The 23,240-nt window shown below is 39.3% G+C and overlaps 1 protein-coding gene across 6 annotated transcripts in view; it reads right to left on the bottom strand.

The window, feature by feature from the left end:
* The window catches only part of LOC137244472 (putative phosphatidate phosphatase), a 230,563-nt gene that overhangs the window by 123,913 nt on the left and 83,410 nt on the right, over positions 1–23,240 (bottom strand). For all 6 annotated transcript variants that reach the window (XR_010951026.1, XR_010951027.1, XM_067773496.1 and 3 more), the window contains exon 3: positions 16,867–17,018. Coding sequence is in view for 4 of the 6 variants with exons in the window: in XM_067773496.1 (XP_067629597.1) it covers positions 16,867–17,018 (152 nt within the window). In the remaining 2 variants the exon portion in view is untranslated. The remainder of the gene's footprint in view (positions 1–16,866; positions 17,019–23,240) is intronic.

Below are 23,240 nucleotides of genomic sequence, written 5' to 3'. Positions count from 1 at the left end.
ATGCTTTAAGAGGAGTATTTTTTACAGTGATTAATTGTCATACAGCTTAACCTACCGCTTAGAAAAGATCGACAGTCATCACTTCTTTGCGATGGCTGACACCAATCGAATTTTGAAACTTCGATAAACCAAAATATGTATTTGGATAAAAATGCATGTGGCGCACTAATAATTTTTATTATAAATAATTGAGCAAGACTATACGCTAAAGTCACAGAAAGTTGACCACCAGCCCGAGTCTGAAGCATATTCCATCTCCAGGAAAGCACTTGCTGCTGTAAAGGGAAAAATAGGCGCACAAACGACCAGCTTCACTAAGGTAGTTTTCTACTACAATTTTCGCCGAAGGAGATTGAATTATTCCCAATTTCCATTTCCACCCTGTACTGATTTTTAAATTTAGGAGTGTGAAAGCTCTGCCAATATTAGACAGCAAACCTCTTTTAATTGAATCATGGCATGTCAGGCGTAGATGGTTTTGAGATAGTCGCTTCCATTGATTGATTTATTTAAATACATATACATAGCTGATACTTAAGCACTGTCGCTACAAGTGTGGCTGCCAACTCGCTAGCCCTGCACCAGTTCGAAGGTAGTAATTAAAGTTTAATGATTCAAGCTTTAGTACGCAACTGTCGCTTTGAATGACTTTCTCCAATTTTTTCGGCAGGGTATGTATCACACTTCCATATGTTGCCTACAATTCAATATTGTGAAACATGAAATTACGAAATTTGTATTGTCAATTTAGATTTCACACTTAGCTGTTTATTTTTTCATCGAGCCCGTTACATATTTACACTTAAGCAACTTCATTTGTAATATTAAGAATGTATTATTGCATGCAGTATGTAATATAGATAAGTGTATGTATGTATGCTTTAAGAGGAGTATTTTTTACAGTGATTAATTGTCATACAGCTTAACCTACCGCTTAGAAAAGATCGACAGTCATCACTTCTTTGCGATGGCTGACACCAATCGAATTTTGAAACTTCGATAAACCAAAATATGTATTTGGATAAAAATGCATGTGGCGCTCTAATAATTTTTATTATAAATAATTGAGCAAGACTATACGCTAAAGTCACAGAAAGTTGACCACCAGCCCGAGTCTGAAGCATATTCCATCTCCAGGAAAGCACTTGCTGCTGTAAAGGGAAAAATAGGCGCACAAACGACCAGCTTCACTAAGGTAGTTTTCTACTACAATTTTCGCCGAAGGAGATTGAATTATTCCCAATTTCCATTTCCACCCTGTACTGATTTTTAAATTTAGGAGTGTGAAAGCTCTGCCAATATTAGACAGCAAACCTCTTTTAATTGAATCATGGCATGTCAGGCGTAGATGGTTTTGAGATAGTCGCTTCCATTGATTGATTTATTTAAATACATATACATAGCTGATACTTAAACACTGTTGCTACAAGTGTGGCTGCCAACTCGCTAGCCCTGCACCAGTTCGAAGGTAGTAATTAAAGTTTAATGATTCAAGCTTTAGTACGCAACTGTCGCTTTGAATGACTTTCTCCAATTTTTTCGGCAGGGTATGTATCACACTTCCATATGTTGCCTACAATTCAATATTGTGAAAAATGAAATTACGAAATTTGTATTGTCAATTTAGATTTCACACTTAAGCTGTTTATTTTGTCATCGAGCCCGTTACATATTTACACTTAAGCAACTGCATTTGTAATATTAAGAATGTAATATTGCATGTAGTATGTAATATAGATAAGTTTATGTATGTATGCTTTAAGAGGAGTATTTTTTACAGTGATAAATTGTCATACAGCTTAACCCATCGCTTAGAAAAGATCGACAGTCATCACTCCTTTGCGATGGCTGACACCAATCGAATTTTGAAACTTCGATAAACCAAAATATGTATTTGGATAAAAATGCATGTGGCGCTCTAATAATTTTTATTTTAAATAATTGAGCAAGACTATACGCTAAAGTCACAGAAAGTTGACCACCAGCCCGGGTCTGAAGCATATACCATCTCCAGGAAAGCACTTGCTGCTGTAAAGGGAAAAATAGGCGCACAAATGACCAGTTTCGCTAGAAACGACCACGCGTTGCTTGTCCAACCCCTGCAACACGATAATGCCACGGTAGGAAAAAAACAGGTGTACTGGTGGAGTAATGAAATTGCTGCGCTGCAGAGAGTATACTACAGAATGCGAAGGCTAGCAGCTCACGCACATAGCAGACCCGACGCTCTAGAACATGCAGAAGCGAAAAGAATGCTCTCGGTGCCGCCATAAAGCACAGAAAACTTAACCGCTGGAAAAAGCTTTGCGGATCGTCATCCTTGGGGAAATTCCGCCCACCGAACGAACCGATAGATGAGGACAAGATGCGAAAAATAGTAGATGCTCTGTTCTTCACCCGAACGAACAGAGAGGGCGTACATGTCGCAATAAGATTGGCTGCTAATGGCAGCCCCTAGTTGTCAGAAAAATTATGGAAAGCCTCCTGAAACAACGACTGGTAGCAGTCTTTGAAGATGAAGGAGGTCTGTCCCATCGGCAGCATGGCTTTCGCAAAGGCCACTCCACAATAGACGTCACAGCCGAGGTGAGAAATGCTGCAATAAAAGCGGAAACGGCATGCCTACAGGTGACGGTCGACGTGTAAAATGCCTTCAACTCCGTCAGGTGGGACGACATGCCTCGACGCGCTAAATCACACATTCAAGGTACTCCCTTATTTAGTTGGCATATTAAGGGACTACCCAAAACACGGACGGGTTACTAAACAAAGGTCAGAGAAAGTGAAGATGACAGGAGGAGCAGCCCAGGTATCGGTGTTAACTTCCGACCTTTAGAATGCTTCGTATGACAGCCTTCCTCGCTTGCACACGACAGAAAGCACTTTTCTTGTCGCTTTCGCATACGACGAGGCTGCCGTAATTAACTTAAAATAAACGAAGTAATGCGCATTGTAAATAGATGGATTAACGAAGCGACGAATATCCGCCATAATCAATATGATGATTGGAAAACTACAAGTACACACTCGCAGCTCCACGAAATATCAAGCTAACCTCTCAGAACACTTTCAAGAAGCGTGCCACAAAACTGCATACACCATAGCGTACCTAAGCTGATTAATGGCAAATACATAAGTGTTGAAGACATGATCGAGTTTTCGGACTAAGTCCGCCCCCTCCGTCTGGCAACACCCGGCCAGTGCGGCCAAGCGCAGGCAGTGCAGCTCAGCTGTGGCTTGCCAACCACCACTGCGCTCACTCTCAGTTTTTTAGTTTATCTAAAACCACCAGCCGTCACGCACCGCGCAAGTCCGACCGTTCGCTCGACAATCGGAGTTTTTTTTTATCGCCCGCCCGCCGTCGCGCAGTTTTATTTTCTTTATTTATATAATTGAAGTTAACTAAATTAAACTTTATATTTTGGTTTATATTTAAAATAAAAATCCCAATTGTGAATATACGATATACATATATACGTGTGCCCTCTTTCCACTCAAATAAAGTGCTTAGTGCAGTGAGTATTTTAGACATGGTCCTTTTGTGCCAAAAAGGCAACCAGCGGCAAAAAACAAAGTAAAATAAAAAACACAAATATTTTGCAAAAACTAAAAGCTGATTTATATAAATACATAAAAAAACGCGGTCGGTACGGACACAATAAGAATAAAGTGATAAAGTGTAGACAAAAAACACGAAAAAAAAAGCATAAAAGTGTTTAACAAAAATTATTTTAAATAAATTTAACCAAAAATACATACACAAAATCGTAAATAAAAAAGTTTGAAAAGAAGTGGAAAATTTTTAAGAAAATAATTTTTTTTCCGCAAAAAAAAAAAAAAAAAAAAAAAATATTAAAATTTAAATAAAAAGAAATAAAACCATTTATTTTACATATACAATTGAAAAAGGAAAAAGCAAAACAAAGTCTTTTTTTTCAAAAAACAAAAGAACAACATTTTTGTACAAAAGAAATCCAAAAAATTAAGTTTTGTGCAAAAAGTTGGTGAAGGTGAAAAGAAAAAGAAAAGCTTAAAGAAAATAAAAATATTTTTGAAAAAAAACAAGAAAATTTAAAATTTTTGGATAAAATATTCTATTTAAATTTTTGAACAAAAACACAAAACACGAGCACAAAAAACGGAAAAGATACATACAAAAAAAAAAAGAAAGTAGATAAAGTTGGGAAAATCGGGAACTCAACAAAAAGAAGTTTTGTGAACAGAAAATAATAAAAATTCAGAGAAAAATATATTTAAGAAAAGATTTTTTGTAAAACGAAACAAAGCACAACATCTACGTACGTCCAACAACAACATTAACACTAACTCCACCAACAAGGAGGTCCAACACAAACAACTCACAAGTAACACATTTTCAATAAGAAATGTCTGAGTAAGTACTCGTTACCCAATATATACACGCCCATATATATATATATTCCCTCCGTCTAAGGCACGGACCCGAAATTCTAAAATCCCAAAATTTATATACCCCTCCGATCTAAAGATCCGGACCCTGGGTATATAACCCACATCAAAAGCCTAAACGGCAGAATTTTCATTTGCTTACTCACTGTTACCAACAGGTACAGTCCCTTCAAAAAACACATAAATTTTTCAACAAATAAATTTGCATTCCCGTACCAACGGAAAATCTATTGCCCGGTTCTATATACCCAATAAGTTCGTTGCGCAAAATACCTACTTAATTATAAAAATATATACGTATATATGTAATATATGTATATACCCACTTAGCTCGGTAATATTACCCGAGCTACATATTTCTCCAGCGTGAAAAGCACCGCTGCCCAGTTTACCCTTATATACATATATTACATAATATATATTTTATAAAAAACCCATAGCAACAAACTTTGCCAAATTTTTGTAATTTTTCCAAAAGTTTATTTTACCGGTGCACCCAATATTAATTTAGCATACAAACCTACAATTATATGCACCCATAATACCCACACGCACTTGTATATCTTTTTGCATAAGCCAAAAACCCACCCTCAACAAAGTAATTGCATGAGCATACGTAACAACATAATAGAAGGAATCAACAAAGAAGATCATCGGTTACATATTTTGCATACATTTACTTTGTCAATACAGATCAAGTGCATTGGCACGGCAAACAAAAGGTTGTTGGTACACCACAGTTTGTCGGCAAATATATTTCAGACGCGCTGAGACAAGTACATATAACAAAGCGAAAAGCCGGTACACATTAGGCCGGTCTCAAAAAATAAAAAATAAAATCCCAGTGAACACAAATATTATAATATTTATATTATTATATACCCACATTACTTGTACTCAGAAGCGCTGAGACAAGCCCGTATAAAGAACCAAGCGTACATTAGGCTGGTTTCAAAAAAAAAAAAAATTTTTTTTTTCCTTTTGACAAAACATTTTTTCGATTTTCACAGCTTAATAAAAGCTCCCATTTCTTGGTAAATTACATTAAATTATAATGCCAAAAACGAACGAAACCCAAAAATTGACCACTGCAGACCAACGCCTGCAGGAATTTATATATGACGGTAACCAATTAGAGGTTTACTGCTCGAGATGGTCACCCTCCCAAGCTACCGATTTATCAGAGTGTATGCTTAAGGTCAAACTAGAAGACCTTGATAAAATATGGGCAAAGGTGCTAGAGTCCCATCGAGAAGTAAATTTCTCAGATAATTACACAGATGTTAGCGGCTCGGTTGAGCAAAAATTCGCTAAATGCTTGGAAACTTACCAAACATGCAAATCACAAATTTTAGAAGCCTTACAGCTGTTTAATACTGCTAGCACCAACCAACAACAAATACCCGCCCACCCAATAAACAATTCAGACGCAAACGGTTTTTATTTAAAAGTACCACCATGCGACACCGAAGTATTTCATGGTGGATACGAAGACTGGCCATCCTTTAGAGATATGTTCACGGCAGTCTATAAAAACCACCCTAAATTATCACCCGCTCAAAAATTATACCATCTACGCCTGAAAACAAAAGGACAAGCTGGGCTTATTGTAAAACAATACCCACTGAGCGATAATAATTTCGAGCTTGCCTGGGAAGCGCTCAGATCTAGGTACGAGAACAAAAGGATACTCGTCGACAACCAACTGAAGACGCTGTTCAACCTACCCACAATATTCGCAGAAAGCGGAGAACAAATACAGAAGATGCAGACAACAATCAACAACTGCATGTCAACCCTTAACACCCAAGGAATCCCGACAACGGACTGGGACCCAATCCTCGTTTACCTCTGCTCATCCAAGCTGCCAAGTGAAAGCCTTTCACTATGGGAACAATCCCTCAGCTCCCGAAAAGAACTCCCACTTTGGGAGGATATGAATAAATTTTTGACCAGCAGATACGAGGTAGTAGAGAGAATAAGTACCTATAGACCAGGCAAGGCGAAACCCCAATTTTCGAGTTTTACACCACGAACGGTGAATCAAAACTCGACCCAACTCAACAATAATAAAACCCATGCATATCACACCGAGTTCAATAAAACGGCTTCGTGTAGATTGTGCAACCAATACCACGCAGTCAAATCTTGCGTTAGGTTTAGAAATTTATCGGTATCAGACCGAATCAAATTTGTGAGAGAAAATAGTTATTGCGAAAACTGTTTGTCTACGTCACACCCCAAGAACGAATGTAAAAGTAGTTTCACGTGCGTTTATTGCCAAAAGCGTCATCATTCGCTACTGCATTTGCAGCCCAAACCCCAACAATCACAACCAAACCCCAGAGCTCAAAATGCCCAAGCCGGCACCCCTAGGAGAACGGACGACGAGCGAGCCTCAACGTCAAAAGCCGCCGCAAGAGCCACCTCCTCCCAACAGTCTCAAGACAAAAACCCGGTTTCTTCACTCTTCTCGAGTAATCATGGAACCACCCTATTACCCACAGCAATAGTATCAGTATACTTTGCTGGCGAATTTCATAAAATTCGTGCCCTAATAGACCAAGGTTCACAAAAAACTTTTGTATCATCCCGTATACAAAAGGTTCTTGGTCTACCCACAAAAGAGTCTCTCCACCAGATATCTGGAATGGGTGGAACGGTTGTGAAAAATGCCAATAAAGTCTGCCAGATAACATTCTGTTCAGCAGACTTAACCCAAATGATAGACGCACAAGCAATAATTTTGCCCAAACTAACGAAGTTCTTGCCCACAGTCAGAGTTTCAAGCATCGATCTCGAAGAACTGTCCCATTTACCGTTAGCCGATCCGCAGTATTCGATACCATCAAAAATCGATGTGGTAATCGGCAGCGATATCACCCCGCAAATCCTCACCGAAGGGCTCCTACGAAATGTGAGTGAAACATTACTTGCCCAAAACACAATATTCGGATGGATATTAAGCGGCCCTGTAGCTGAAAAGGTATCAACCTTCAGCACTCATGTCACGGAATGCACCGATGACCCCATCAATCAACTTTTGAGACAATTTTGGGAACAGGAAGAAGTTCACCAAACCCAACAACGATCAGCAGATGATGAATACTGTGAAACACTCTACCGGACAACCACAATTCGTGAGGAAGATGGACGCTACAGAGTCAAACTACCCTTCAAATCGGAATTTCCAGCCAATCTGGCACTCGGTCATTCACGACCCGCGGCACAACAGCAGTATATCAGCATCGAACGAACCCTCGAAAGAAAACCCGAATTAAGAGACAAATATTTTGAAGTCCTTAATGAATATTTAACCATGGATCACATGGAACCCGCCTCCCAACAAGAGATAATTAGAGATGGTAAATATCTATCATTTTATCTACCCCATCATGCTGTCATAAAACCCGACAGCAAAACCACAAAAGTGCGAGTCGTCTTCAACGCATCAAAAATGTCGCATTCTGGCAACTCGTTGAACGACGTGCTTCATACAGGCCCCATTCTACAAAATGACTTAATGCTCGTCATACTTAAATGGCGACTTTATAAGTTTGTTTTCAACGGCGATATTGAGAAAATGTATCGCCAAATACTCATCCATGAAGAAGATAAAGATTTTCATCGAATCGTTTTTCGAAAACACCCAACTCTGCCGATACAAGATTTTCGACTAAAAACAGTTACCTTTGGTGTAAATTGCGCGCCATATTTGGCGATTCGAACCCTACACCAACTCGCCCACGATTGTCAAGACGAATATCCGCTCGCTAAAAACATTTTATTAAACGAAACATATGTTGACGATATTTTGTCAGGCGGTCATAATATACAGTCCACTTTGAACTCTATGACTCAAGTTATCGAAGCCTTAAAATCGGCAGGGTTCCCTTTGAAGAAGATGTCGGCAAATCACCCTGAAATTTTAAAACCCGTTCCCGACCCTGATTTGCTAGACGTCGACTTCCTTAAATTCCATGATTCGAGTTCCACAAAAACCCTTGGAATTCAGTGGAACGCGCTAACCGACACCTTCACCTACACGTATGATCCACCATCAGCAGAAAACACGACTACAAAAAGGCAGATTTTATCAGCAGTTGCAAAACTGTTTGACCCCGCAGGATGGCTTTCACCAATAATGATTCTTGCCAAAATGTTGCTGCAACAACTCTGGATGGAAGGAACGGATTGGGACGAAGACGTGAAGCCCGGAGCTCTCCAAAAATGGACCTCAATTTATGAAAATTTACCTCATATCAGAGACATTAAAATCCCTAGGTGGGTACAGTATTCCCCCGATAAACTAATCCAGCTGCATGGATTCTCAGATGCTTCAGAAAAAGCATTTTGTGCCTGTATATATTTACGAGTACAAACCCATGAAAATAGTTTTTCATCCCATTTGCTAGCTGCTAAAAGCAAAGTAGCACCCCTCCAAACCGTGAGTCTTCCACGGTTGGAACTCTGTGGAGCAGTTTTACTCTCCAAGTTAGTGAAACAGCTGCGAAGTGAGCTGAATCTACCCCAACACGAACTCATTCTCTGGTGCGATTCTGCCATCGTACTGGCCTGGTTAGAAAAACCACCCCATACCTGGAAAACGTATGTCGCCAACAGAACCGCTGAAATTCTTAAGAACGTCGACAATGCCACTTGGAGGCACGTTTCCAGTAAGGATAACCCAGCGGATTTGGGCACTCGAGGTTGCAAGCCTCAGGATTTAGTCCAATGTCCATTATGGTGGGAAGGACCTAATTGGCTTATCAACCCATCAACTTCGTGGCCAAAGGATATTTCTCATCACCCAACTCCCCCCGAACAACGACATGTGGACGTATTCCACACCCTGCAGGAAGAAAATATAGACATACTCGACCGGTTTTCGTCGTTTTCTCGAGCACTTAGAGTCGTGGCCTATATGTTGCGGTTTATCCGAAGAGCAAGAAAACTAGAAGTTCCAGCCACGCTTAACCTCACCCACGCCGAAGTGAATGATGCCAAAATCAAAATCATCATTCAAACTCAACGGAATCATTACGGAGACACGATAGAGCTGCTTCAAACGTCAGGACCCTTACCCAAAAAGAACACCCTTCTGACATTAAACCCCATGCTAGATGACTCAGGAATCATGCGAGTTTCTGGAAGATTAGCATATGCCACCTATAGCTTTAATGAGCGGCACCCAATTATCATACCCGAAAACTCTCGATTTTGTTCTCTTCTGTTAGACTTCCTCCATTCGCACCTGCTGCACGCCGACAAACAGCTGATGATCCGAATGGTACAGCAACAGTACTACATTCCACGTTTGAAGCAAAAGGTCAAAAAGCTCGTCTTCCACTGCAAAACCTGCACCATCTATAAACAGCAGATGAAAACGCAGATAATGGCAGCCTTGCCACCCGAGAGGTCAACATATTCTCTACCCTTTCATACAACAGGAGTCGATTTTGCTGGACCATTTATGGTAAAAACTTTCCCCTTCGCAGAGCTTCGTATGTGAAAGCTTACGTTTGTGTGTTCGTCTGTTTTTTCCACAAAGGCTGTTCATTTAGAAGTGTGTTCTGACCTCACCACCAACGCCTTCAACGCAGCCTTTGCCCGATTCACTGGTCGCCGTGGCCTACCCCATCAGATATTTTCTGACAACGGAAAGACGTTCGTCGGCGCACAACGCGTATTTCAAAGGGAATTCACCACATTTCTCAAGGAAGTCGCTACAGACGTCGCAGAAAAATATGCAACTCACGGATTCTCATGGAAATTCATCCCACCATACGCTCCACACATGGGTGGGCTATGGGAAGCGGCCGTGAAAAGTTTCAAGATACACTTTACGAAAGTAGCAGGAAACCAGAAGTTCTCCTTCGAAGAGCTTACTACCCTCTTAGTACGCATAGAGGCGGTCCTCAACTCCCGACCGCTCTCCCCTATGTCCGAAGATCCAATGGATCCCCTAGTCCTAACCCCAGGGCATTTCCTACGTGGCGCGCCGCTCTTGTCGTTACCGGAGCCAACTGCAGAGCATCTCACCTTGGTCAACAAATGGCAGAAACTGAAAGTGCTTCACCACCAATTCAGCACACGATGGAAGAACGAGTATCTCAAGGAGCTGCATAAGCGGTACAAATGGAAATGCCCTCAACGCAATATTCAAGTTGGAGATTTAGTCGTGGTAAAGGATGATTTACTACCCCCGAACGAATGGCGTTTGGGACGGGTAATCACTTTTCACCCTGGATCGGATAACCATGTTCGAGTTGTGGAACTCAAAACACAAAACGGACTAATAACCCGAAATATTGCCAAACTGTGCGTGCTACCAACTGCCTAGTAATGCCAACCCTACCTCTGGTACCCTCTGTTTCATGACCCTAGCAATCTGAAAAAGATATATAAGCTACCCTCACCCATGCCTGCAAATACGAATATTTTTCTTTTCTTGTCTTTGCAGGACCCGCAGAACCACTGAGGGACCAAAGTGTCGCCTCTGTGGCCAACGACATGTGTTGAGACAGTGCCGGGCATTCTTAGCGATGAAACCCGAGGAGAGATACCAATGTGCAAAAACCCACCGGCACTGCCTCAACTGCCTCGCAATCTCACACTCCACCGGGGCGTGCGACTCCCCAAGCAGCTGCCGAAAATGCTCCCTCGGCCACCATACTTTGCTCCACCGGGCTCGACCGAACAACCATGCTGGAAGCCAGGACAACGACAGCCGACGAAGAGACAGGGCAACCCCACGAGCCCGCACGGAAAACCGCCAGAGCGCGGTACAAAACCGTTCGGCTCGTCACAAAGACGACAAAATACGGGAATTAGTAGCCAAGGCACGGGCGGCCTTGGACAGGGTTGATGCCGCCCTTAACCCACCAACGCGTCGGGCGGGGGGGAGCATGTTGAAGACATGATCGAGTTTTCGGACTAAGTCCGCCCCCTCCGTCTGGCAACACCCGGCCAGTGCGGCCAAGCGCAGGCAGTGCAGCTCAGCTGTGGCTTGCCAACCACCACTGCGCTCACTCTCAGTTTTTTAGTTTATCTAAAACCACCAGCCGTCACGCACCGCGCAAGTCCGACCGTTCGCTCGACAATCGGAGTTTTTTTTATCGCCCGCCCGCCGTCGCGCAGTTTTATTTTCTTTATTTATATAATTGAAGTTAACTAAATTAAACTTTATATTTTGGTTTATATTTAAAATAAAAATCCCAATTGTGAATATACGATATACATATATACGTGTGCCCTTTTCCACTCAAATAAAGTGCTTAGTGCAGTGAGTATTTTAGACAATAAGAAAGCTGTTTGCATCCGCTTTGGATTATGTACTTCTGTACGGTAATGATATTCGGGAAATACCGAGTAGCTATTACTTCGGCCCAACGTAGAGGGGCACTCCGGGTCGCGTATCGCACGGTTTCGGCAGATGCAGTCCTTGTCGTTGCGGGAACTATACCGATACAGTGCTGTAGGCAAATGGACCAGGGAGCTGATTCCCCATATCGAGTCATGCTTGGAGGGGCCACATGGAGGGGTCGACTTCCACCTGACACAGTTTTTAACTGGCTACTTCCGGGAATATCTCCACAGAATGGACAATATTGAAAATCCGAGCTCCGTTTATTGTGCTGCAGAATGTAGCGCCGAGACTCAAGAACCCGGTAATGCATAACGCATTTCCTCTTTTCACATTTCCGCTTTTCACAATTTTATGCCAGAAATACACTCGTAGAGTTGCCAACCCGCTACTGAGAGGAGTACACACCACGGCGGTTGATCTTCATTACGTATATTTTTATTTCGCGAGTACAAAAACATCGAAATAATCTCAAAGTTAACCTGACCTTTTTCGAAATGGTCGAGAATAGGAGCTGGTAAGGCGCATGCATCAGCTTCTTCGCAAAATATGGGCGGACGAGTTCATGCCCGACGATTGGGATCTAAGTGTTCTTTGCCCAGTCCACAACTATCGCGGAATCAGCCTTCTTAATATCGCATATAAGGTACTGTCAAGTGTATTGTGCGAAAGATTGAAGCCCACCGTGAATCAACTGATTGGACCTTATCAGTGCGGTTTCAGACCTGGTAAATCTACCATCGACCAGATTTTCACAATTCGCCAAATCTTGGAAAAACCCGCGAAAAAGAATCGACACACATCACCTCTTCCTCGATTTTAAAGCCGCATTCGACAGCACAAAAAGGAGCTGCCTATATGCCTCTATGTCTGAATTTGGTTTCCCCGCAAAACTTATACGGCTGTGCAAAATGACGCTGACCAACACCATCCGCTCAGTCAGAATTGGGAAGGAACTCTCCGAGCCGTTCGAAACTAAACGAGGTTTCAGACAGAGTGAACCCCTATCGTGCGATTTCTTTAATTTGATGCTGGAGAAAATTATACTAGCTTCAGAACTTAACCGCTCTGGAATAATATTCTACAAAAGCGTGCAATTACTGGCGTATGCTGATGACATTGACGCCGTTAGTTCTGCTTACTCCAAACTGGAAAAAGAAGCGGTAAAGATGGGTTTAATGGTGAATGAGGATAAAACGAAGTACCTGCTGTCATCGAGCAAAGAGTGATCGCATATGCGCCTTGGCAACCACGCTACTGTTGGCAGCCATAATTTCGAAATAGTAAAATACTTCGTCTATTTGGAAACCAACATCAACACTAGCAACAACATCAGCTCTGAAATACAGCGAAGAATCACTCTTGCCAATAAATGCTACTTTGGACTAGGTAGGCAATTGAAAAGTAAAGTCCTCTCTCGGCAAACGAAAATCATACTCTACAAGTCACTTATCGTACCCGTCCTGCTATATGGGGCAGAAGCATGGACCATGACAACAGCAGATGAAGCGGCTCTGGGAGTGTTCGAGAGAAAAGTTCTTCGAAAGATTTATGGATCTCTGCGCGGTGGCGATCGCGAGTACCGAAGAAGATTTAACGATGAGCTGTACGAGCTATACGCAGACATCAACATTATCCAGCGAATTAAAACGCCGCGGCTGCGCTGGCTAGGCCATGTTATGCGAATAAAAGATGACGCTCCGGCCAAGAAAGTGTTTCTATCGGAACCCGCCTATGAAAGCAGAGGTAGAGGTCGGCCCACACTCCGTTGGAAGGACCAGGTGGAAAACGATCCAAACTCCCTTGGTGTGACCAATTAGCGCCGGTTGGCAGAGAGAAGGAGCGACTGACGCGCCTTGTTGGACGGCCATAACCGTTTAAGCGGTTAAGCGCCAATTAAGTAAGTAAGTAGATCCTAGCAGTAATCTCTAGAATGGAAATTATAGAGAAATACTCCGAAAAGAGTCACAAAAATATACTGAAAACAGGCAGAAATTATCCTGGGACCAAAAATTTTAAATCGGACTTTTGGCATCTTCTCTTTTTTTTCCCCGTATACTGGGTCTCAACCTTAGAAACATACTGTATTCTATACTTTTTTTATCAAGTAAACTTAAAGTTTATTGGTCCGATAAAAAAATTTTTTATTTATTTATTTATCAGTCTACAAATTAAACAATTATGCAGGCCAAATATACAGACACTTAATTTAAAGATATAATGTACGATATAAATAACATATGAAGTCATCAATTTTAAAATAATATTTAAACAGTATTTAATTAAAAAAATAAAAAATAAAAATTCAATTCAAAACTTAGAAGTAAGCAGAAGTTAAAATGTTGTAAGACCTTACACAACACATTCATGAAGAATAGCTCCTTAACAATTTATGAAATTGATGTAGGCCTGACCAAAGATATAAAAATAGTTTTTGTAACGTATGGGTCATTGAATTCTTTAGACCAACGTTTAACGAAAGCCAAAGCACCTTTAGCACTATTCACGCAAGATTCAATATGAAGTTTAAAATCCAGTTTTGGGTACAATTAACGCCTAAATCAATAAAATTAGTGACTTGCTTGATTACATAGTCATCACATTTGTGAACAGCATTTTACTTTGTAGTGCCGATAAGTGAATATGAACTTTAATCATATGAGAAACGGCTCTGGTTTGGTCACTCTTATATAAATACTAGCAGACCCGGCAGACGTTGTTCTGCCTTAAATTGGGTCTGTCTGCATAGCTTTTAAGAAGTTTTTACCTCTTACTCTCCCTCCCCCTTTCTCCCCTTTTTCCTTATCCTTTATTTACCCTCTCCGTTTTTTTCTCACTTCTTTTCCGCTTCATCTATCCCTACGCTTTATCTTCGTCTAACTCTATCTCTTTCTCTTCGGTCCCTGATCCATTTTATGGAAAAAAGTGTCGTAAATATTAATCTAGGCAAAGAGATACCAAACCAAATTTCAGGAAAATCGAATCATGAATGGAATTTGTTCAAACAGGTTGGTCGTTGGTCAACTTCCCGAAAAAAAAGTATCGTAAATACTAATATAGACAAAGGGCTACCCAAATTTTCGGGAAATGGAACCACGAATAGAATTTTTTCGAACAGATCGGTGCCTGGTCCACTTTCCGGAAAAAGAGTATCGTATATGGGGAAATCCGCCAAACTTTGGTTTTTTTGGAGAAAAAAATTTTTTTTTGAAACATGGTATCACGCAAATATCTTTTTGTTAGGAACATTGAGGGGTAAATTGGAGCTATAGTGCATCGCCGTTACTCGTCTTACATAATGCCTCAAAAAGATATAGTCAAAAGATCGAGCAAAATATATATAAATTGAGGTCGCAATGTTAAATATACATTTATTTCAACACTCCTGTACCGATTATATCGAAATTTTAACAAAATATGGAGATATATGCTGCTGTTAGCTATGTAAAATTTTTTTGATACACGAGACCCGGTTTTGTAGATATCGGTAAAAATATAAAACCGAATAACCGCCAAATATTTTTTACTGCAAAGTTCGCAACACATTTATTTTAACACATTTCTACCGATTCACACATATAGATATGCGAACGAAGCATGTTTAAGTACAAAATTTTTAATACCCGAGATCCGGTTTTGGAGATATTGATAAAAATATAAACCCAGAAAACCTTAAATTTTTTAACTTATTTAAACACTTCTTAACCGATTGTGTTGAAATGTTATCAGGATGTACATACATATGTATCTATGTGGGGTATATTTAGGTAAAATTTTGTTGATACCCCAAATCCGGTTTTAGAGATGTCGGCAAAAATAGGAAACCGGGTAACCGTCAAATATTTCATACCCGTTTGTTAATTTTTTCCCTACACCACAGCAGTATACCATCAATTGCCTCATCTTGGAATATTCACGCAAGGAAAGTTATTGATGTTTCTACATGGTGCAAATATACGAAATTTTCGCCATAAATTGGCAATAGTCAAAAAGTGTCGAACATTTTTTTTAACTAGGTTTTATTTAAAAGTAAATGAAAAGAAACACAAATTTGGTACAACAATTTAAAAAAAAAAACGTCTACACCTAGCCATTGTGAATGATGACTAAGTGTGTTATCTTATCTGTCAACTGCCTGACAGGCTGTTCAATATGGCTACTTTTCAGCGTTTTGACAGGCTGTTCAATATGGCGGCGCCTATCTTCAGCGGGTGATAGAAAGAGAGACAGAATGAGACAGCGAAAGTTAAATACAAATCAGGTGATCCAATCACTTTGGAATTTTGACATTTATGCAGAAGATATCACACTTGGTCATCATTCACAATGCACCTAACCTCAAAAAGCTAAAAGCAAAAAACTGTCAATATTGAAAATGACAAAAAAAGTATCGCTACTTTGATTGGTGATACTTTTGAGTATTGGAGGGGCACATTAATTTGGCTCATACTTCTAGAATCTCCATCTCAAAAATAACATTCAGTTTAAATTTAATAGCATTTCAGAGATGCCTCAAAATTTTATCGAAAAAAAAAATATATATAGGGTATTGCTTGAAAAAGTGTAAAAATTGACGTTTTTTACGTTTCCAAGTTCTGCAAGAACCTACTATCAACTTTCTTGATTTTTTAAATCATCAGATCGGATAGTCAAAAGGTCAAACTTGATGCCCTTGTACTTTTTTCTGGCCTTAAGTTTTTGCCCGTGTGTAAAACCCGAGTATCCAAAAAAGTAAAAGTTTTTGGGATTTGCTCATATACTAATCTAGGCAAAGGGCTATCTATAGAACATTTCAAGCAAATCGAACCTTGAACAGAATTTGTTCGAAAAGATCGGTTTGTGGTCCACTTCCCGAAAGGAAACTTCACACTCTCCGGGTTGCTGTGAAGCTACCCTCAAATTTGATGGGCGGAGTCCATATGCTACATACAAACATACATCCTTCTTTACACACATATATAGATTACAAAGAGTAATTCCCACGACAACATAATCCCATTAATACTTTGGCAACATTGGAACGGATTATCGAGCTGCTACTGTATTTTAATAGGCTTAAAAATAAAGCTTACCACTCCAATCGGTAAAACCAGTCCTATAATGTATAACATCCAGTTGCGGATAGTTGATTCTTTAAATGGGTGCTTCAGTGACTCGTCATCACAGAAAAATCCGCGTTGATAAGCAGAACCCCACAGATAAAAGCCTAGTATAGGCAAACCCACTGAAATTAAAATAAAATTATATTTACTTATTATTAATATGCAAGCTAAAATCTTAACTAAAAAGAATTTGTTTTTGAATCCCTAATCAAATTTAAAATAGATTTTCTTTCTACACGTTTGAAGTTTTTTTTTTCAAATTGATGTTAAGGTCGATCATCTTGTAAATACAGAGATGATATTTAGGGATGTGAATAAGCAATACATATAAACATTTTATCAAAAGTCCAATTAGTAATTATAACAAAAACGGTTCATATGTGCCTCCTAGATCGCTTGCGACTGACGGAGGGTTGATTGACAATACCTTTCGAGCTGAAGCATCTTCTTTCATTCGCATAAGATGGCCTACCGCGACGTCGACGATATACCATTTTGAATAGTCCACCTGTAGACCTAGTGTAGAAGATTATAGATTATTAATAACTGCAACGAGAATCAATGCCTCGGGACAGCTTGAGCACAAACCTCACGGCCATTGTAGTATAGCGTCACCAAATACTGGACGAACAGATTACATTATTCCATACCTGTGGGCTCTTAGAGCAACAATTGAGGTGGAATACTGCCACAACACAACATCTTAAAGTGTTTTAGTGTAAGCAATCTCTGGAACGAATCAGGATAGGGAGAAGTAAACACCTACATATATTATTGGGTGCCTGGGCATATGAGAAAATTAAATTTAAAAAAAAATGTAAGGCGCGATAACCTCCGAAGAGATCTCAAGCCGAGCTTCTTTTCCAATTTGCGTCGTGCTCCTCTTGATTTTCCCTACAAATTGGCCGGACGGGACCTACATGTTTTATGCCGACTCCGAACGGCATCTGCGAGGCAGATGAGTTTTCCCTGAGAGCTTTTCATGGCAGAAATACACTCGGAGCGCTTGCCAAACACTGCCGAGGGGCGACCCCGCTTAGAAAACGTTTCTTCTAATTGAAAAACCTTATTTCTAAAATTTTGATGTTGCTTTGCCCGGGGTGGTAACCAAGGGCATACGGTGTGGAAGGGCAGAGCACGGTACCATCACACCACGGTGGCACGGAGAATATTGGGAATTGAAAAAGCGGATGAGCTAACTAGAAAGGACGCATCCCGTGTACCGTAGATGTCCCAATAAGATTGTCTGAGATTAAAAGGAGAGAGTAGCGCATGACCGAACAAGTAGAAAAGGCTGGTAGAAAGCGAAACTTTGCAAATTGTCGAAGTTCATGTTTTACAAACTTAAGATTAACAAAGTTACTCTTATCAAATGAGAGGACTAAAGCCGTAGTGCTGATGGATACCGTGGTGTCAAGGTGTGAGCCTATATGGATAAGGCAAGCTAGGGTGGTATGAGCAGACACCGTGTTGTTGATACCTGACACTGTAGCGTTCACTTTTTCGGCTGGAAGCCCGATACGTCGGCAAAGCCGTTTCGTATTAAATTAACACTCGGATCCGGGCCGTGTATAAGGTATCACTATATCGCAGGTGGATTTGAGCTGTTCCCAGTAGGATCCCTTTATGTGTGTTCGAAAAACACAATTGGACTTGACTCGCAGAGTCACTGTTGGCCTGAGTGCGACTATGTTCAGAAGTGGTCCGTTTGGAAGTTGTTCCGGTTCCACTCGGCGTTGAACTCGAAGAGTCCTGTTTGGACGAGAAGGTTGTCTGGACTGGATTCAAATGCAGGAGAGTGTGATGCGCGCGAGGCAAGTTCAACAGTTGTAGGCGCTGTTGCATTTCGCCACACCATGTCCGGAAGACAAACAGCTCAGACACAGATTGTTCCTTCTCACATGCTTACTGCGATCAGACGGAGTCATCTTTAGGAAGCGTGAGCAGGATCGAATGTGGTGAGCGTCACGACTGCAGAGTTTGCATTTCGCATTTGATACGCTTGCCTGAAAAGTATTCCATTTTTTGCTGTTCCTCTCGTTATGTGATTTGAAGGGTTGAGATTTGGTCGGCTGTGAGTTTCGCAAATCAAAAACAGTTTCCAAAGTATGGAACCGAATCGTTAGAAACTTTTCCCCGTCACTCCACTTTGGGATCTCGGTTTTATCTTGAACCGATTGGTCCCACAACGAAAGCGTTGCTTCCGGATGGTTCGTGGAGCAGAGGTACGTTATGATCACATCCCAATTTGAAATATCAACTTTATAAATCTGGAGTGCCGAAATGCAATTACTTATTCCCCGTTGATGCTGTTTGATTGCACTTCCAGATTCAGTTCCTACGGGAGGGAGGTTGAAGAGGATCTTCAGTTGGCTATTAACTAGAATTCGTTTATTTTCGAAACGATCGGTCAGGTTTTTCCACGCTGTTTCAAAACCTTCATGTCCTCTATGCTCACTATTTCTCTTGCTCGCCCCCATTTTTTTATTAAATGGCATAATTTTTCTACTGACGCGAGCCCTTGTTTCGTTATGTAAATGGCCGTGAATAAGTCATGGAATGTTTGCCATGACAAATAATCACCCTTAAACACTTCGGTATCACAAGGCGGAAGCCTAAAATTGCGTTCCCTGACCGAGTCGTCGCTTGATTTTGCAGAAGCCTTATCTTTTTGCTATGTAGCTAGATCACTTATCAACTCTATGCACTTCATATAAGTCGTGTACGCTAACTTATACTTTTTCTGCATTGCACTAGCATCTTTGGAAGATGTTGCAGCATCTGACGTCTGAAACTCACTATAGCTGCGCTTTATTTTGTTCCACAGCTCTTTAGCCTCCTTCCTTTGGGTTTCGATGACGGATTGATTGGGTTTTCGAGTTCACGAAAGTCTGACTCGAGATCGATCAAAGACTCAACCAATTAATTAAAACTTGCCATTTTTTATTGGTTTATTGGATGAAAAAAATTACTTTGGATTATTAAAAACTTGGACGAAATCCGAAAAATGCACGTAGTGCTGAAGTACTTTTATAATCCAAAATTACTAAAATTGGCGTAAAACTTAAATAGCCTACAGGTATCGTAAACTTGTTGCCGCTAAAAACTTCAAGCTTTTTAACGAAATAGCGCTATGATTTGTGTTTTTTCGTTTTTCTTGTGCTTGTTTTTAATAATGCTGAAATCGCTATTATTATGACTTTTATAAATGAAAACGATTATAATTATTGAAATAAACGCGGTGCGAGTGATTTTGTGTTCATACAAATTATATGATAATTAATAATTTAAATTGAATTTATATGGGTTTAAGACTAGATTTTTCGCATTATATGACTATACTTCTAAAATGTGCGGCTTTGGAACTGGAACCTTCAGACCATACTACGGGACTCCAAAAAGTTATCCGCTTTAGCATTAAGGGTCACCCTAAACTGCGTATAAACATACTTATGGGTACAAGTAAGATAGGTAAAGGTCATGTTTGCAAGGCAATTAATGCAAGCTAATAAGAGGTGCATTTTTATTAATGACAATGGTCGCGCCAGCATTAACCTTGTCATTCGTCATTATCAAATATGAGGACAATAAGCAACACCTTTTACCTACATTTATAGATCACAAGCATACACAATGGATTTGTGAAAATACCGTCCTGGTATCGGTGATCTTTAAGGATTTCGGATTATCCCTTTTTACTATTCTTTTTTATTTCCATTGTAGCTATTCAATTTGCGGGATTCTAAGACATTACATAAGCCGAATTAGAAAATTTTCCCATTGAATGCTTGTATATTAAGAATACATGCCCTTCAGGAAATTAAAAGGTGCTGTCCAAAATTTCTGTTGTACAATTCTACTTTTCTTTTTTATGTGTTATGATTTGTTTAAGTGCATTTTCCTGAAATTTGTTTTTGGAAGGCAAAAGAGATAAGTGTATCTAGAAGACTAATGCAACAGAAAGTCGGAACTATAAATATTTCCTATAGGGTATATACATCCATACATATGGATGTGTATGTGAATAATACACTGGATTTTACGTTAGGGGTATTATCTTTGTCTAGAATCCATAGAAAACTTAGTAAGTTTTCCATTTTACTTTTGACAGTTTTCTAAACGCAACAACAAAATACATTTGTGAAAAATTTTCTACGGTTTCTACATTTTTTATACTCAACCCCATATACATGTATTTGAATAGTAAATTTATAAATTTGACAAATTTGTTGAAAACTGAAATTAAAAAAAAATTTAATTTTTGTGACTGAGAGAATTGCCCTTTTCTTTGTTACACCTATATGACACTACTTTATTTTTGCTTGGATTCCAAGCTCAAAAAACTGACGAAACTTTATCGGAAAGTCGAATTACAAAAACAATTTCCAACAAGGGAAAGAGAGACCAATATTGTCAACTATTGTTTATGATTTGAATTTTATTATTTCATTAACATTTTTCACAACAAACACAATGCAATTAACACAGTAACATTATTTCGGGCTCTGCTTGGTGACTTATTTCACACGAAAGTTCATTTTAGTTGTGTATTTATGCACAAAATTTTCAAACTAAAAACAAAATTAAAAATACTGATTTATCGAAGTTTTCTTCTTAACTTTCCAATTTGCTGGCTCGAGGTCTATGTTTTTTTTTTTGCAAAAACTAATAAAACACAAGTTTTTTCGTTCTGCCAATATATTTCGAATTACCGTCGGTAATCGTCTTCAGGACAAAATTTATTTACACGTTTGTACTGCTTAACGTTGAGTATATTACTAAGTAAGACGATTACCGACGGTAATTCGAAATATATAGGCAGAACGAAAAAACTTGTGTTTTATTAGTTTTTACAAAAAAAAAAAAAAACATAGACCTCGGGCCAGCAAATTGGAAAGTTAAAAACAAAATTTTTATTTGCCAGAAAAAAATTAAGATAAAACAACCGAATGTCAAAACAACCTATCGAAATACAAACTGGCTCCTTTGTTTTTAACAAACTAGATTGTATTTTTCTTATATTTTCTTTGTTTTTTGGAATATACTTAGCTTACACACTTACACCAGTACTGAAGCCGTATTAGGAGGGAGTGCGACAAAAAATTGAAGATAAAATACACGAAAATAAAATAGTGTCATATAGGTATTAATCATGAAAACGTAAAATTCGATTCAAATGTTTTGGCTTTGTGTGGGTTTATGTCACATTTGTTGGAGAGATCTAATGACCGATATTCAAACCACTGATTGTGCATTTCATAAAAGTACATAATTTTGATGCACTACAAAACATATGTAATTCGCAATCAGAGTGTGCATTCATGCAATTCAAATCAATTCGTTTGAATTCTATTCTACAACCAATTTGCATGAAATTTAGTGCAGTGGTACCTCTTTGACTAGCTTAATATTTGATATATAATCGGTTGAAATTTGGCACATGGTTGCCTCTTCAATAATTTAAGAAACCTCTTTCCGATGACACAACGATAAAACGCAATCGAAACCTATTCGTGTTCTGCAACTGAATTATTCCTTAAAAGTCATTGCCATGTATTGCAAATTTCGTTGTAGCCATATATGTATGTATGTAATTCTTATATATTGCTACTACAGGATGTGTACACTCACAAACATCAGAGCGCCGATACATTGCTGTTTAAAAGTTTTTCTTTTTGTATTCAAAAATCTTATACATCTAAATTAAAATGTTTTCTTATCATAATTATGCTGCTACCATTATGCAGTTACTACAGAGGACAGACGTTGGCAGCTTCTCTTTTTACTCCGCCATCTTGAACTTCCACTCTGAAGCTCATTTTACCTCTTTGCGAAACTACTTTTTCATTCAGAAGAAAATTTTTAGTAAAAACCATACAAATTAATTTTTCTGGAAAAGTATGCAACGGCATTATTTTGTTTCTCTAATCCATGGCTCAATTATATCTCATCAGCTGATTTTATTTATTTGATTGCATTGTCGATGGGATTGCCAAAAGGAGATGGCACACTCAAAATGAAATCAACACATTGGCAACATTTTCTTACACATAAAAAACTGCTAAGTTTTATGTTTCCATTCCATACCATTCGCACCAACACCAATACACAGATTTTGACAATTTGAACAGACATATGAGCCGTTTATTTTGAAAGTGGCATAAGTCATTTCATGTCGTTTAGGTTCAGTGGTAATTTGTTTGTATCTCTCCTCGCCTCCAGTTTTTTAGAGTCCAATATCCAAAAGATGCAATTCTTATTATTATTTTATAATTGTAGAACGATCTATATATGCATTCGTTCAAAAATAACAATGCATTTAAGACCATGAGTTGGAAATGACT

Source organism: Eurosta solidaginis, chromosome 3 (genome assembly GCF_040869045.1).
Source record: "Eurosta solidaginis isolate ZX-2024a chromosome 3, ASM4086904v1, whole genome shotgun sequence".
Lineage (NCBI taxonomy): Eukaryota > Metazoa > Arthropoda > Insecta > Diptera > Tephritidae > Eurosta > Eurosta solidaginis.
Note: the sequence above shows the minus strand (reverse complement) of the source record. Positions and strands in the feature narration are given on the sequence as shown.